General features: G+C 35.4%; 1 protein-coding gene across 50 annotated transcripts in view; it reads left to right on the top strand.

Annotated features, from left to right (window-relative positions):
- The window catches only part of RIMS2 (regulating synaptic membrane exocytosis 2), a 594048-nt gene that overhangs the window by 551722 nt on the left and 24517 nt on the right, over positions 1–17809 (top strand). The window contains exon 1 of one of the 50 annotated variants that reach the window (XM_088799013.1): positions 11853–12377. The exons of the other annotated variants lie outside the window; for them this stretch is intronic. Coding sequence (XP_088655139.1) covers positions 12236–12377 — 142 coding nt within the window. The 5' untranslated portion in view covers positions 11853–12235. Of the gene's footprint in view, positions 1–11852; positions 12378–17809 lie in introns of those variants that run through there. 50 annotated transcript variants of the gene reach the window in all.

The following is a 17809-nucleotide window of genomic DNA, read 5'->3' as shown; positions in this document are numbered from 1 at the left end:
CAATAAGAAAAATGGACTTGATTCTAATCTTTAAAAAGTGAGATGGGAGGATATATAAGAAACGATTTGGGCCAAACGGGGACAAACGAAGGATGAAGGAGAAAAGGAGGAACGTACAAGGAAAGATGCCAGCAGATTATGAAGGGAAATGGTGTAGAATTCTTAAGTACAATACCCGGAACTCCAAAGGTCCAAATGACCTGCAGATTTTTAGTATAGGTAGAGCCACAAGGGAAAAAAAAGACAGACAGAGAGAGACTAGATCTAAAAAACAGAAGGCTGCGAAAGAAGGTAGTAACTGTCTTGTAAATAATTCAAGGTTTCCCTGTGAAAAAGGCTTGTTCTGTGCCACTACAGAACGTACAACTAGGACTGCTATTTGGAGCCTGTTTTTGACATCATAGCAAAACTAATTATTTAATAACTAAGACTGTAGTTCTCCATCACTGGAAGTGTTCAGAGCGTTTGCAGGGAGAAATTGTGCACTACATAGAATGTTAAATTATATCTATCACCTCCACTGTACTTTGGAATTTCACTAGGCCTTTGGAATGAGGGTCCTATAGTATGAGTAAGAGAACCCTGGAGGAAAATTAAAGGGGATTTTTTAAAATTGAATATGGTAGATACTTTATGCAAAGGATTTATTCCTCTCTGGATCCCCACATTCACATATCTCTCTTTTTTTTTTTTTTTTTGCTGGAATCCTTCCATTAAATTCAGAATGCTCGCATTTGCCAATGGACTTTGGGTTGTTGTGTGGAAATGCAGCACACCAGGCTTTCCATCTGGCCTTTGCACAGTAGCAGGCTGCTTCCCGTTTTGTTTTTCTACTCCAAGTTGTACTCCTTTCACTAAAATTCACCTGTCAAGGCCCATGCCAACTGGTACACCTGAAGCCATATGTCCTAATATTTTAAATAACCTGGAAGGAGCTCAGTTCAAATGCACAAAATGCAGCTCTGGCATAGACATTCTTTGGATCAGTAGCAAATTGATTGACTTTGCAATCACAGGTCTGTTGAAATAAAGCTTCTATTATGGACTTTAAAACTTAAAATTCCCTCCCTTGGATGTTTGACATTATGCTACTGAAAATGAGGAACTAGATTTTATGCTAGTTCAAAACTGGAAACTAACAACAAAATCTATTTTATTTTATTACATTAACTCAACAAAATTACATGTCTCCTAAGGATTAGGCATTGGGGGGAGAGAGAGAGAGTATACAGTAGTGAATACAACAGATAATCTTTGTTCTAACAGAGGATTCAGTTGAGTAGGAACAGGAAAAGAATAAAATGTAAAATACATTTATAAATATATCTCTGCAATAATATTATGAAAAGTAGAAAAGGATACCATGTGAGAGAATAAAAATGGCCTCCTACTAGATTGGATGGCCAGGAAAGGCCTTCTAGGCTGAGTCCTAAGGTATCAGATGTCAGCCATGACAAAAGATGATGAGGTGGAAAAGAATTTGGCCTCTTTAAGGAACAAACCAGTGTGGTTATAGCCTGGTGATCACTGGGAAGTGTGACTTGTAATAAATTAGAGAGACATGCAAGCTCTTCAAGGTCATGCTATATGTTTGTATTTTATTGTAATCACAGAAGACATTGAAAGGTTTTCAGGAGGGTAGTGACATGATCCAACATATATTTTTAAAAGATAATACTGGCTGTTTTGTGGGGAATGTATTGGGGATAAGAGTGAAAGTGGCTTGGAATAGGATTAAGAGAAATGGATAGATAATAGATTTATTTTAGAGATAGCATCAATAGAATTTGATAATGATTAAATGAGAGGTGATATACAGTAAGGGAAAGTAAGGAATAAAAGAGAATGTCCAAATTTTTGGTTGAGCAACTAACTATTTGGCTGATGATATTGATTAAGAGAGGGAAGATAAGGAGAAAAGCAGATTTCTGTGGGAAAGAAATTAAGAGTATAGTTTGAGATGTCTGTGAGATATGCTAGTCGTGATGTCTGATAGACAGTTATTATCTCAGAAACTCAGACAAGAGGTCTCCACTCAATAATAAATTTTGAATGCATATAGTTTTTAAAACTGGAAATGGAACTGATCATCTAGGGGAAAAGTATAATGAGAGAAGAAAGCCCAGGATTGAGCCCTAAGAATGTGTTAAAGATGTTCAAGGTAGAAATTTGATAGAATAGGTGAAGGCAGCCAAGAGGGAGAGTGGTCCATTCTATGGAATGCTGCTCAGGGGCCAATAAGATGAGGGTTTGAAAGCCCCATTGGAAAGCTCCGACATGGTGGTCATTTCAAACCTTCTAAAGAGCAGTTTTGTTTTCAATTTATCATATTTTTGTTGTTATATTCTTTTCTGAGTCATTTTGTACCTCTATAATTTAATGCTTTTGTGTGTGTGTGATAACCGAAGTAATTTATTTCCAGATTTCCCCTGTAGTTACATTTTCCTGTTCAATACTGTGCTTTTCCAAAATTGTGTGTTAGAATGTGATAATCCTACGATTTGTAAAGTTAATGTCCCATGATCTTGAAGGTGTGGCATTATTATGGTCAAAATAGAAATACTTAAGTTGTCTTCATTTTGCTTTGGTGCTGGTAACTTAAATGCTTTTGAGCTGCATGCACATGTTCCAAATACATGCTGGTTTATTGTCATCTCTTTATTTTTTATTACATAGTATTACTTGATCTGTTTCCTTAGCTGTTTTATACTTATCAGTTCAAATAATAATTAGTGATTGAAAACAATAGATTTAACCACTGGTTAGTTAGTTATTAATGATACTATCTTCTACTTCTGCTTAGCACTATACAGGCCCATGGTGACATTCAATAAATATTTGTCAAATAGTATTTAATAGTGAATGGTTTAATGGTCAGTCAGTTCTACTAAGCTAATAATCAGTTGTCTTTGTTAGACACTTTCAACAGATTACCTTTTGATAGGAATATATTCATTGGCCCTTCACATATATTTTTGTAAACAATTATTCAATGTTCAGAAATGTACAAAGTTTTTAAACCCACAGTTTAACTATCTAAGCTTCACCAGATCTTACCACTAATGGATGTGTAGCTTTTTATCTTTCTTTTACTTCAGCACATATGAAATGGGGCTAGTACCGACCTTTTCTTAGATACCGTGTTTCCCCGAAAATAAGACTTAGCTGGACAATCTTTTGGAGCAAAAATTAATATAAGACCCGGTATTATTATATTATATTATATTATATTATATTATATTATATTATATTATATTATATTAATATAAGACCCGGTCTTTTAGTAAATATGATATAGCAATATTAGTAAATATTATAATAGTAAATATAGTAAATATTATATAAGACCCGGTCTTATAGTAAAATAAGACCGGGTCTTATATTAATTTTTCCTTGAAAAGTATCTTTCAGTGTTTATTCAGAAACAATATAAGATTTAATAAGATATAAATACAGGTTTTATTTTTGTCTCACCCAGAGGACTTGTAAAATGCTGCCTTCATAGTGTTAAATACAGTATTATTTAAAATAAAATTAATAGCTTATAACAATGAATTAGGAAGCAATGACTTTTCTAGACGTTAGATCAATGCCAGATAATCATAAAAAATAAATAATGCATAACAGAAAATAAAGGAACTCAGAATTCTACACCAGTTTTTCTATGTCCAAATGCTGGTAAATGGTGGCTAGACTATAAATAAACATTTTTAGAGAAAAGCTTTTTGAATGGTGTTGCCAAAATTTAAATATACACATACATATTTGCATATTCGGTTTCTTTTTAACTGTAAATCATGCATCAAGACTGTGGATCCTCTCCAAATGTCTTTTCACAATTTGTTTTCAAGTTTGGGAAAGGAGGTTGGGATTTGAAATGCTACTTACTCTGTTAAGAGGTTGCATTGTAAAAGAAATTACCAAACAAAAGAATCCAAGTTATTAAGCAGTGGTCAAGGAGAAGCATTACAGAATAGTCCCTTAACTAGAACACATTGATTTGCCTCTTTATAATTATTTGTATTTATTGGAGAGTTTCTGTAAGACACCACAAATTTACCTCTTAGGTTTTCTCTGGCAAATAGTTGTTTTCTCTTGCAAGTCCTCTGTCTTTTTAGACCTTATTGTGGAAGTATAAACAGAGCATATTAGAGGGAACCCTCTGAATTGAATTTTAGGAGGAAAATATGTTTAATCTGTACTGTTACTTCCTATTATGAATTTTCACATCCATAGGACAAACTGTCACCGAAAGACATCTTTTAACAGAGTTTCTTAAATAAATGGGAGTCAGCTGATGATGAGTTGCTTAATTTGCTTTCTAAGTTGGCCACTTTGCACACAGTCTTAACAATGTACCAAATATACTGCGCTATGAATAGAACTACCTTCAGGCAGCTCACTTATGCCCAATTGAGTTGATGTCTGTCCTGCATCTGTATAAAATGAATGTTTTTTTGTGGGTTTTCTTTTTAATAGGATTTTTTAATAGTTTTGACAGAATCCCCATTTTTCTCTACTGCCTTTGGTTTTTAACAACTTTAATTGACTTTGTTGTAAATTTTATGCCTTTATGTATAATAAAAATAATTAAGGAGCCTGCAATTTAAAAGTCAACTGCACCGTTAAGATATCTATGAAATATGTTATATTTTCTTCTTTTGTGTTAGCATGGTATCAAGCAGTATAAATAATGTATAACCATTGATATCCAGCCAATTTATGATTCATTTAAACAAAATGATAATCAAAGGAAGTCTTTACTGCCATTTATATTGACGTGAATACGTGAAGCTTAACCAGTAAACAAAAAGAAGGAACAGGAATTAGTGGAACTAGACATCATTGTGGTGAAGGGAATCCCTCTGTTTTCCGTGCATCCCTAATGTTATTCTCGTCATACTGTGGTGTAAAGAGTAAATGAATAATGAATAAATAAATAGTGAATAGATAAATTATTAATGAATAGATAAGGCAGTTTAAATCACATACATTTTATAAATATTGCATAGTAATTGACATTAATACCTGAAACTTACATAAAATTTTTAGCTTTTGCTATATATATATTGTGCAGAATGTTTACTCTCAAAAATCTTAAAATGCTACTGATCTCATAATGATACGCAAAGTTGCTAGGTGATATTCATCTAGAATTTCAAGAGCATTATAATAGAAAAAAATGTTTTCTTTTTTCTCAAATGTTTGAGAATGTTCTTTGAGAATGTTCCTCTAACATTGCTATGAAGACTGTATAAATTTATCACAAAGCCAGAGCATTGGCTGGAATAGTGGAACAGAATGCTGGAACAGGGAGTTTCTCAAACTTGGCAACGATCCTTGCCACTACTGCTACCCAAAGGACTGGGAAAAGAGAGGCCTCATGAGAGCCCCAACTCTTACCCATTTCCAAAGATCCAGAAAAGGCATAGAGAGTAGTTATTACGGTCAGGTTAAGGACTTCTGTTTTCTTCCTCCCCATTTTCTTCCTACCAAATGTCCTTCAAGATGCAGCTCAGGTATCTCTTCTTCTGTGAGGCCTTTAGCCCGTCTAAGTAGAGTTGGTCACTCCCTATTTTATATCACCAGAGTACCTAAAACCTATCACAAATAATGCTACTTATTCTACTATATTACACTTACTCGCTTTGCTTTTCTGTATTATCCTCCCTACCCCCCACTCCAGACTGAGCTTCCTGAGAGCCAAACTCATGTTTTGTGTATATCTTCCCCAAAGATCCTAGTAGAGAGTCTGGCATATGGTGCTAAGTAAATATCTGAATGAATGAGGAAATGAAGGAAAGTGTGAAGGCCAGCATACGCTAGAAAATAAACTATCTGAATGACTGAAGCATAATGGTATTTTATGCACCTCCCTTTTCTCTGGTCCTAAAGAAGTTTCTCTAAATGTCACTCTTTCTAGTCTATCTATAGATCTTTAACTTATCATTGGATCATGCTTCATCTTATCAGTGAAGTAAAGTATTTCCTTTTAATATGAATATTTTTGTTTTCTTTGAAAATGGTATTTTACATGACTGTTTTTAAACTTGTATATATGGTATGTAGAAAGTATGAACACATTCTTTTTCTAAATTTTCATATTGTTTATCCAAAATGTTTGGCTTATGATGATTGACTCAATTTCATTTTGGGAAATATACTTTCAGCAATGACCAAGTACCAGTAAATTACAAATTTCATGAATGTATATTTCCCATTTTCTCTGCTGGCTTAATTCATGTGGTGCTGTCTGAAGTCATATCTGTACACTGACTTCTAAAATTCCTTAAGGATATTAGTAAAAGTTTTGGATTCCTGGTGATAGCTAAATGAAGATTTATATAAATGTGCCATATAGTAAAGCCATGCTAAAAGTAAAAAGATCTAGCATGCTATAAGTTCCTTGTTACAGATGGAAAAACAGTTCTTATTGACAGTCCCATTGTATAATTGTTGATATCAGTGGATTCCCTTAAGCAGTATTACTTAGTAGTTAAGAATATGGATTATAAGGCCTGGATTTAAATCCTGTTTTTGCTACTTATAACATTGGACAAATTACTTTATAACATTGTGCATCAAACTTCATGGGCTTAAATCATGGTTTTATTTCTTAATAACCTATGTGACCTTGGGCAGGTTACTTACCCTCCATGTACCTCGGTTTTCTCATTTATAGAATGAAGATATTAATACTAATATCTCCCTCATAGGGTTGTGTGTTTATAAAATGAGTTGCTGTGCTTGTGTGTAAAGTTGTTCAGAAAAATGCCTGGCATGTATTAATAGTAAGTGGACTATAACTGTTAGATTACTCCACTGAAATGGGAGCTCCATGAGCGTAGTGTTCTTTGTCTATTTTTGTTCAGTGCTCTATCCCCAGTGACTAGACTAGTGCCTGGCATGTGGAAGGCACTCAACATATATTTACTGAATGAATATACATGTACATCACTTTTCTTGTCTGTGAAATGAGAATAATAAGAGTAGCCACCTTTAGAGGGTGTTTATAAAGATAAAAGGAGGTAAATATATGAAGAATATAACATTAACTATCATCCTCATTGTTATACATAAGGGGCCATAATTAATATTAGAGTTCAAATATTTGTTCTTTCCCTGTAGTGTCTAGCTCTTCTGCTTTTATGATTCATGATTTTAATCTTTAGAGTTTTTTTCCCTTCATTCCTCAGTCAAATCTTACCATTGTTTTTTAGCTAAATCAATAAATTATTTTGCTTACTCCCATGGACATTTTCTATAAGATAAACTCAAGTATTATTATAAATTTCATTACAGAAATAATGAAAATGCTGATCATTTATTCTTTCTTTTCTATCTTCTCATACCCTAAACATCTTTTGACTTCATCAACCTTTGTGAAAGTTGTGGGTTGACCAACTGCTAAAGTGTAACACCAGCTATTCACTTTTAAAATCTGCTGTGTCAACACCAAAAATACTTTTGAAAACTAAAAATCACAAAGGCTTACAGTTTATTTCTGTCATATTGATATTAAGCTGGGGGTGGGAGAAAAGACTATATATTTTGGATTTCATATTCAAGTCAACAGTAGTTGCCCAATACTATTAAATACTTTTAGCAATTTAAAGTCAGTATAAAAATGTTGTCTATGTGGATTTTATCACTCATGACTGAAAGGCAAAAATATTTTGTTACAAGATTCTGAGACTTGGTTTTGAATAAAACAAACTAAAACATATCCACAAACATTTTTATTTAGCCTAGAATTATTTGCTGTAAAGAGGAATGGTCCAAAGTGGCAAAGGTAATTGACATCTTTATGAAGACTGAGGTGAAGATGAATCCCCATATTACCGAGAACAAATGTATATCAAGAGGAAAGAGGTTAGGTCAGTCTGCGGCGTGGCTCTGTAACTTACCATGAGTAATTCCTAGCTCTTCCAGCAACCAGCCATTTCTGGGTTGACTGAAAAACACTAAATAGTGACAGAGTAGCAACAAGAGTGTTTTTCTATTTCTTTTTAGCATATCCACCTCAGGACTTAACTATCTGTTTTTTTCTACTACTTCCCAGAGGAGCTTACTTCCTTTTCCCTTCCCTTTGCTAGTCATTTTCATTCTCATCATCACTTACATCATTTCTAGCCTAGAAAACGGCAAGGTTGCCAAAGGCACAACTATGTTTCCGATTGAACTAATCTGTAGTCTAGACACTATATAACTACTTCACATAATGACTTTTTTTTTATGTATTCACTTAAGTGACCAAGCCTCTAATTCAGGAATAAACTAATTTAACACACTATCAAATTTTAGTAATTATTTTTTTTTGAGAAACTATTACAAAAACTGATACATAAATGACATGTAATTTTTTTAGCCCTGTTAGAATTGATGGACTGAAATACACATATGGCTAGGTAATATTAGTATATTTTGATAAAACAGGCAAATATAAATTTAACATTGATATATAGTTAGAATGAACATTATGGTTGTAAAGATTTAGTTTCAATATTTTATTTATTTTGAACTAAATAATTTATTGTATAGTTCATATTATATCTATCTTCTCTGCTTTGTGTGTATGGTATGAGACACCTGTGATATAGTAGACACGGCACTGAACCTGACATCAGGCCATCTGAATTTGAGTTCTGCTCTGCCACTTTCTAGTTAAGCAAGTCATTTAATATTGAGTCTTTATTAGCTCATTTATAAAGAAGAAATACTGATAACACTCTCAGGATTGATGTAGTAATTAAATAGCATAATTGGTGTGATATGTTTCATATTTATCAAATAGAATACTATGATAGTACATGCAAGCTGTCTCTATATCCTTTTTTCAAAAAGATGATTTTTATACTTAATGGTGGAAGCTTTCTTCAAGGCCATATTTTACTTTTAGAAGGCAACTTATTGTGTATATTTGTGACTCAGTTTTTCTCTTATCTTCGAGTGAGGAATAAAGTTAAAAGTAATTTGAATACTGGATTATATTGATTCTGGAATTACACTTAAGTTTTATTTAATGACTATATAATGACCCATCATTTGAGAACTACATGCAAAGCTATTTGAATGTTTATTCTGGTATAGAAGAATAACATTTCCAATCTTTTATCAGTAGTTTATTTTTTATGTAAATTTTAAAATTCCTTTGGGGGTGGTAGTACTTACAATGGAATTAGGGATGATAAATAAACTTGTTACAAATATATAAACCAGAAATATTATTTATATAATATTTAATATGTATATGAAAACGAGCATAGGACACAGAAGTAGAATTGTAAATTTTCTCAATAAGTTCAATATATTACACAAGTTATCATTCAAGACTAGAGGTCTCTGGCCATTATTGTGGTTTGTCTCTCTGGTACCTGTGTGCCAACACTCTTCTTTTTCCTTAAATCTCTTTCCTGACATGAGGTGATTTTCTTTTTTCTTCTCCAGTTCTCTCTACTTCTCCTTCTGCTACTCTTCTATCACTTATCAATATCTCTAAGATCCTAACTATAGAAAAAAATACCAAAAAGCTTCCCAGGACAACTTTGTTCTGAAACCACAAAAGAGAAATGATGCTCTTGTAGAAATAGATGCATCTGGACTCTTCCAGGCGAACCTCTTCTTGGTGTATAAAGCCAGGTCAGATGAAAGCAGAAGGGAGGGCCCAAGCAACTCAGGCATGACCACTGATTCAGTTCTTAGATTCACTGTCCCCATGCAATCACTAATAGAAACTCAAGATACTCCCTTCCAAAATGACTTCCAACCATCATTATGATGTCCTTGGATGCCAAAATAAAAGTTTTCCCTCCCTGGCCAATTTATTTTCCTAGGATTTCCCTACTCAATCCCTCTTCCTCGATACTTTCCTTTTAATCACAACTCGATACACACATACACATGTACGTGTACATATTCATGAAACAATACTACAATTGATACAATAGCTACATGGACTACACTCTGAAATTTCATTTTATTTTTTAAAATGCTGATTATAACCGAGTAAGTTATTTTCATGACTCACTAACAATTTTGACCCACACCTTTTTAAAAAATTAGATGACATTCAATGAAGTCCTTTCAGTTTCCAAAGTTCTATGATTCTCCTTATTCTTATAATGAAAATTTTATTTAGTAAAAAAACTTTCTGTTCTCTGAATAAAAGCAGTATGGTATGAAAAGGTGCTCATAGAGTTCTCAATTTTATCAGCGTTCTATTGAAATGCTGATATTCTAGGAAGGCGAATAATAAACAGGAAATTGAACTAAGAGAGTTGTAGGAGTATTAAAGAGAAAAGACAAAGCCTATCAGAAAAACAGACGCAAAAAACCTGAATGATATTGTCTAAGCAACCAATTGTTATGTGAGGGCAATCTTATTTGTACTGAAAGTTTCCTAATTTCTATAGAGATTTGAAAGGATTATTTGTATGAATTTGTTTTACCTTCTAAATTGTGCTGTCCATTGGCAATGTCAACATACCTAGAAGGCCATGTGTGATCTGTCTCCTTCTCTGTCTCTTATCTCTCAGATCGCCTTTCCTTCCCACTCATTATACTCCATCAATCCTGGTCCGTGGACACACCAAGACGTCACACACTAGTGCCTTTGCACTAGAGACTCTCGGCCTCAAACTCACTTTCTTCCTCATACGCCTGAATGGTTAACTTCCTTAACTTCTTCAATCCTCTGTTCAAATATGGTCACCTTATCGATGAGGCCCACCCCGAGAGCCCTTTTTTTAATTGCAGGCTGCCCCATAGCCCTTAACTTAATTTCTTGCATTTCCATTTGTACCCCTTTTAACACTATATTGTGTCTCTCTCCTCCTATGGGATGTAAGCTCCCAGGGATTTGTATCTGCTTTGATCACTATTGTGTCCTAAGTGTTTACAAAGGAATCTGGCATATTAATTGAATGAGTGTTTGAATCAGTATATCAAGGAAAGAACTTGTGCATACGAGTAGTATATACAGGAAATATATGAAAGAACCATTTTAAATTGTATAGTTTACGTTTTACAAAACACTTTTGAAATCCCCTATTACACATAACCAACAATCAAGCTGTGTTATGGTTAAGACTGGAATCATTGTACCCTACCGTCCCAAGCCCCTAGACAGGGAAATCAAGAAGTTGGGTGACTTGTCTAAGGTTCCAAAAAGGGAGGGAGTCTTCTGACTCCTATTAAAACAGAATTACCATTGCTTTGCTTTCTGGGATGGAGATTTGCAGTTTGCAAACTTTTGTTTCTGGTATGTCTGTGTTGCTTCCAAATTTATGTTAAGAGGATATTGTTTTTTATTTAGCTATTACAGTGTTTGTAGTCATTCTTAGCAACAATGGGTAGCGGATTATTTAATTTGGAGAAAGAAAATGAAAAATTCCTGAGATTAAAGCAAAGTTGATAAACATCATAGTACTTTTTAATGTTGCTGCTTCTTCAGGCTCTTGATTATTTTCTAAACTTTTTTCCATCTGTTGACGTTTTATCTTTTCAATAAAGAAAAGGTAAAAGAGAAAGCTTTAATTCTAGGCTTCTGTGGAACCTGTTAACAATTGGGGAGCCTTTGTGTAATGATTTGGAGAAAATTTCAGTATTTCCGGTCTATGCTTGTGGAGTGTTAACAAATTGTACGTGAAACTGGGGAAAGGGAAAGTGACTACCAAAAATGTGCCTGCTATGTTACCCATCCGTGATGCCTAAGGTAGTTGCATATCATTAAACACCATTCTCTGGCCTTTACGACGCCAGGAGGGAGAGGGAAAAGCTAGAGCTACTGGCGGTCGGAGTAGCCCAGAACCAGCGGTGCGGGCTCAGGAGCGGCCAGCCCGCCGAGGTGCTGCGATCGCCGCCTCCCCCTCCGGCTGCTGATTGGCGGGGACCACAGCATCGGCAGCATCTCCCTACGAGCAGAGGGCGGCGAGACTCCACCAGCCACTGCCTTCGGGATCTCCTCAGCTCCCTCCTGCGAGACCTGGCACTGACTACAAGCGGCAGCATTTGCGCCCTCCAGCGCTTTGGTCCCCTCCTTGGCCCCTCCCCAACAAAGTGCTAGTCCGGGCAGCCAAGAAAGCCACGTCTGGTCGGGACCAGGCCAGGGAGGCAGGGGCCAGTACCCCAGGGTCGCGCCGCACCGTCCACACCCCCGAAGCGCAGCGGTCGCCGCGCCCCAGCCGCCAAGACGCCTCGTATCTTGTACCGCGGGAAAAGCGGGTCTACGTCCAAGATGGGCCGGCAGGGCTTGGGGGGCGCCGGCGCTGCGGGGCGCTCCATGCAGCGCTCCCAGAGCCGCAGCAGCCTCTCCGCCTCCTTCGAGGCACTGGCCGGCTACTTTCCCTGCATGAACTCCCTGGAGGAGGAAGAAGAAGGTGAGGCTGTTTGTGGTTGGCCTTTCTATTTACAGTTCGCGTCTCGTAGAGTCAGGGGTTGGAGGGTTGGCAGGGGGAGAGAACTCCGAGTAGCCGTGGTCTGTCCCCTCCCCTCTCGGGGACTGTGCTGCGGGCGGGAGACCCCCAGCGTGCGCCGGCTGAGCCTAGGAGAAGTTCTAGGCGATTTGGAGAGCTCCGCGGGCGCCGACTTGGGAAACGGCTTCCCTAGTGAAGTTGAATTATCAAGTGTGTGGAAGCTGAATGAGGATGTAGGCTACTGGGAGGCAGGCGACGCCTGTTGAGTGCACCCCACTCTTTTGTTGTTTACCGCAGGCTCGGTATTAGCATTTGGCCTCGAGGACAGAAATACACAAAATTAAAGGGAAAGGCAGCAGCAGAACTTTAAAACAGGAATCTCAGCCTGTGAAAACTCAAGATCTGGATGAGGGGAAGGGGGAATCCAATGGACAGGTCAAAGGTTGGCAGTACTGAGGCGGTTTGTGCTGCGGAGACTAGGAACCTTGCTGCAGGGCAGGATACTATCAGTGACCATTGGTGGTCTATCTCTGGTGTTTGAGTGATGCCTTTGTCCTTAAGCTAATGAGAAAAAGAGGGAAGGGGGACTGTTTTCAACTTTTCACCAAGTAATTTCAAGTCCGTCATAAAGTTTTGAATAACAATATGTTTTCTTCACAAAGAGCTTGCCTATAAGATTTAACAACTAACATTAAAAATATAATTTGTATATCAAAGTAAGAATTGACTGCTGAATAATAGCATCCCAACATTTGAGATACTGTTTGTTAATTTATTGATATGCTAGTTGCAAACTGTGTTCATCTTGACCCCATGTTCAGAGTAGGTTAGTTACTATCATGTTAACTATTACTGTGTGTAGTAGGATTTATTTTGCTTTTTGTCTGTGAGAATCAATGACTTGATTTTAGGAAATCTGTAGTGATTTGGAAGAAAATACCTGATTTAAGATCAGGTAGAAATAAATTTTTTTCCCTATTTTTCCCAGTGGGGAACAGGGAAGTGGAAGGTAGAGGATTCGTAATATGTCTGAAAGCGATCCTTAAAATAATTCACTACTTAGAGCCATCCAAGTTTCTTCTAGCTTACTGCTGCAATATCAGTTTTCTATAGATCAGTACAGGTTTAATAGTAGGATACTTCCCTAAACATGACTTAATTTTCCTGCTAATACTTTGCTGTTCTTGTTTGTGCATTGTTTTCTACAGTTAAGTGTTTAAAAATCTCAGGCAGTGTAAAGAAGTCAAGAAATTAGAAAATCAACTCGAGTAAATGAATGATTATAATGATAGTAAATTTTTCAGGATTTATCATTAGTCAGGCACTGGTCTAAAAACTAGCCTTATATTTACTCTCTTAGGCCCACAACAACCTTATGAGGTATTTTTATTATCCCCATTTCACAAATAAGGAAATTGAGGCAGAGAGAGTTTCAGAAGCTTGCCCGGGTCACCCAGATAGTATGTGATAGAGTTAGTTTTTGAACCCAGGGGGTCAGCAACACAACCTATGAACTCAACTCCAGGCTATACTATAGTATTTACACATATTTGGCTACAATCACATACTTAGTAAGTGGTGAAGCTAGAATTCAAACCCAGGTGTGCCTGAAAATACATATTTGAATAAAGCATTATTTTAGACTCACTTCTCAATTTTTAATTTTTACACCAGGTCTTCAGTTTTGAGTTTGCTTCAGATAATCTATCATCATTCTTCCTTAAATTGTAACTAGAATTGTTGGATTTAGTACAAAGTACCATTCTAAAAGCCTTTTTGAGATGAGAAAAGCTTATACAAATGTGGAGATTTTTCAAAAGTTAAAGTACATTCACTTAACCTTGGCTCATACAGACTAATCCCAAAAGAAATTCCTCCATCTACACATGAGAAATTGGAACAGATTTCTGTCTGTCTCATAACATAGCTTCTTGAGTGGCCAAGATAAAATGTTCCATGAGGAAGCCAGCATTTCCAAAATGAAACATCAAGTTCTTTACAGGTAACTAGAGAGGAAGCACTTCCCATAAATGAGAAGATACTGCTGTTTTATAACCAAGAGAAGAAATCTGAACTTTCTTCTTTGATTTCGCAAATACTCCTACCACCCTTGAAAGTCATGAGATCTTTTAGGGTATTTCAACATATCCTGAAGAGTTGTGAAAGTTAGAAATCACAAGCCTGGAGCAGTGTTTCTCCACAATTTTTTTTTCTATTGGGACACCCACACGGGCACATGAAGTTCATGTGGATAACATACTCTCATGAAGCTATAGTCATAACTGTGAAACCCATTCTAATATATAAAGAAATATGTTACTATAGTCATAACTGTGAAACCCATTCTAATATATAAAGAAAAGTAAATCCATCACAACAGATGGTTTTCACACTGGTTGAGAACAACTTGTCAATAGAGAGCAGTGGTCTGCTAACCAGTGTGATTTGACTAAATTAGTTAATCAGTTCAGTAAGCCAGTCTGATTTTAAAGCTAGTCTTTTTTTTTTTTTTTTTTTTGGCTTTTCAGAAATAGTGCAATAGCTAAATAATCTCAAATGTACTCTTCTTCCAGTTGCCCAGTTGCATATCCTCATTTCATTCTTGTATAGTATATACAGACATTACCATTCTCTAAAAGAAGTGCTAAGGAGTTTATTGAGACCATATTCTTTTCATTCAGAAATATTTACTGAAGTTATTTTATGTGTCAATAGCTATGGTAGTCCCTAAATTTTGGAAGGTATGTTTCCTACTTTCTTATAGTTGCGAGTCTAATGGCAATAGATAGTAATAGGAATAACTATGTAATTATAACTGTGACAAGTGTCAGAAAGGTGAAGTACAGAGTGCAATAAAAGATTATAAGAGAACCTAATTTCGGAGTTAGAGAAGGATGTCCTGAGAAAGTGAGAGTAACCAATGAATTCAGGCATCAGTGATAGTTCTCAGTCTCTCACGTGCCTCCCACACCCCTTTGAAAACAACTTGCCCAGAGTCCACAGCTAGTAAGTACTGAACCTATGATCTAAACCCATAATCTGGCTCTGGAGTTTATAATCCTAACTACTCTGTGTATTGTTTTTTTATTATTATACTGGATTTTCTTATACTATACTGTATTCTCGAAAAACAAGTACAATAATAATTGTTACCATTCATTGAGCACCTTCTATTTGCCACGTTTCTTTGATTTCATGATAGTTCTTCAAGGAAGTTATTGTTTTCATCATTGTACACGTGTGAAAACTGAGATTTAGCGAAGTTAAACAACTTGGCCTTGGATTGTAAATCTCAGTGGGGCTGACTTCCATGAGAATGAAAACGGCATTCCTATAAGCAAAATAAGATACGATTGTTGACTGGTCTCTGTAGCATCTTTCTGTACGTTTGAGTTCTTTTTAATTTTATTTATTGTTTCCTCTTTGTTCTTGGATATATTTCGGGTAACTGTTCTCCAAATCTCTGAGTACTTTTTTTTTAAGTAAAAGTAATAATAGTATCTTACATGTTATTTAACAGTTTATAAATTGCTTACTTATTTTATCTTTGAACCCTATATAGTAAATATTATCTGCACTATATAAACTACTTGGACCCAATATTGAGTCTACCTCCCTAATGTAGAATATTACTATATGTAGAGGTTTTAAACATTACAAGTAATTCTAATAAAGAGTGAACCATTTCAAGAAGAAACTACCAGTCTTAGTACGAGAAGGAAACCCACAACTTTCCATCCATAGATCCAAGGGCAAATGGTTATGGTCATATAATGTAGGAAAATGGCACATTTCCTAGTACTTGGTGGATCTGATTTCTCAGAGGCTGTCTTAATATTATCTGTGGTTCTGGGCTAGCAATTCTTGTTTAGTTATGTTCATATAATCTGTACTGAATTTGATTTGCTTGATTTTATGGCCTTCTTTCTTTAGTTAAAAGATGACTTGGCAATCATACAGAAGAGATCCTATCAACTTAATACTCTTTAACTGAATAAATTAACTCATTTAATTTATTTTACATGCCACTAGCTTGAAAATTAAATTACAAGAAAATCATTAAAGAAACAAAAATAGTTTGAAAATCACCAGAAAAACTGACGAAAGTTTCTTTGCGTGTAATAGTGAAGCTATGAGAAATTAATATAAAAGGAGCTAAACAGATTGTAATAGCAGGCCTGTTTAATTCTCTCCACTCTTTTTAAGAGGCTGTGCAACCAATAAGAAGAGTATAAAAGACATTATCATATTCTAATCTTTCTGTATGATAAATAATACACATAATTCTTAATAGGCACTCCCATTTAATTAAAATGGAGCTTCAACTTTGCTCATGTTCCACTGGAATAAAAAAATTCTCCATACACTTAAAGGTAATCCTAAATACAGACATCATGTCGAGTACAGTAAGTATCCATTAAGTATCGATTAATAATAACAACAGGTAGACCTACCATTCTTTACAGGCTGAATATCAGCATAACTGACTGCTATTCATTACACTGTCTTTAAATTATAATATGCAATCTAGACTTTTTAAAATTCAGTGATCATAGATTGACACATCTTCAGAATGCCAATATCGGGGACAGGACATGGACAGACAGTTATAATCTAAATATATATCATTTTTTTGGAGGATATTTTTCCTAGATTTTGGTTGTATATAATAAATAATTTCATAAACGAGTGCATACCATATTCAACAATAGCACAGTGTTTTTATATTAGATTTACATTCTAGGCAGAGAAGGTGAAGCAAAAGATTTTGGAATTAAAAAATAAATAAATGAAAGCATAGTTCCATTCAGAGTGCTTATCAAATATTACCTTTTGAAGATTCAGACTCTTTCACTGCCAAGTGTCCAAACAGTAGCCTTGAAGTAATTTAAAACTTTACAACGAAAATCGAGTTAAACCATGATTTTTTTCAATATGTCACTAAATTCAAAACTAGTAATGGGGACGAGCTTTCCTATGGAGCATCTTGTGTATAATGGCTTACAAAAGAAACCCACTAGAAAGTTGAAATAGCAGCATCCCATTGCTGCCAAAACCTGTGGTTTAGTGTAAATGCTCTCTGCTGTTTGTAAGTAGGCTCTTATTATCCATCAAAATGTACCATTATATAAAATCATTCTACATATTCATTCTAGCTCGTATTGTAATGGTGTTTGACTGGAGAGGAGGGGGCATACCTAATGCTATGTATATATAATATTATTTAAGCAATTGAAGAAAAACTATAAAAATGATAGTATCAATTCCAGTTTTGATATTATCTAGTATTAGTTAAGATTTAGATTTTGCCTGATGAAACTAAAATGAAAGGACTATTTCTTTTAGCTATTTCAGTGGTCAGTTTTTCCCTTATTATTCCTATAAATCATGGGCCA

Source organism: Rhinolophus sinicus, chromosome 6 (genome assembly GCF_057876585.1).
Source record: "Rhinolophus sinicus isolate RSI-liver-muscle chromosome 6, RSI-T2T, whole genome shotgun sequence".
Taxonomy (NCBI): Eukaryota; Metazoa; Chordata; class Mammalia; order Chiroptera; family Rhinolophidae; genus Rhinolophus; species Rhinolophus sinicus.
This window is presented reverse-complemented; position numbering and strand designations above follow the sequence as displayed.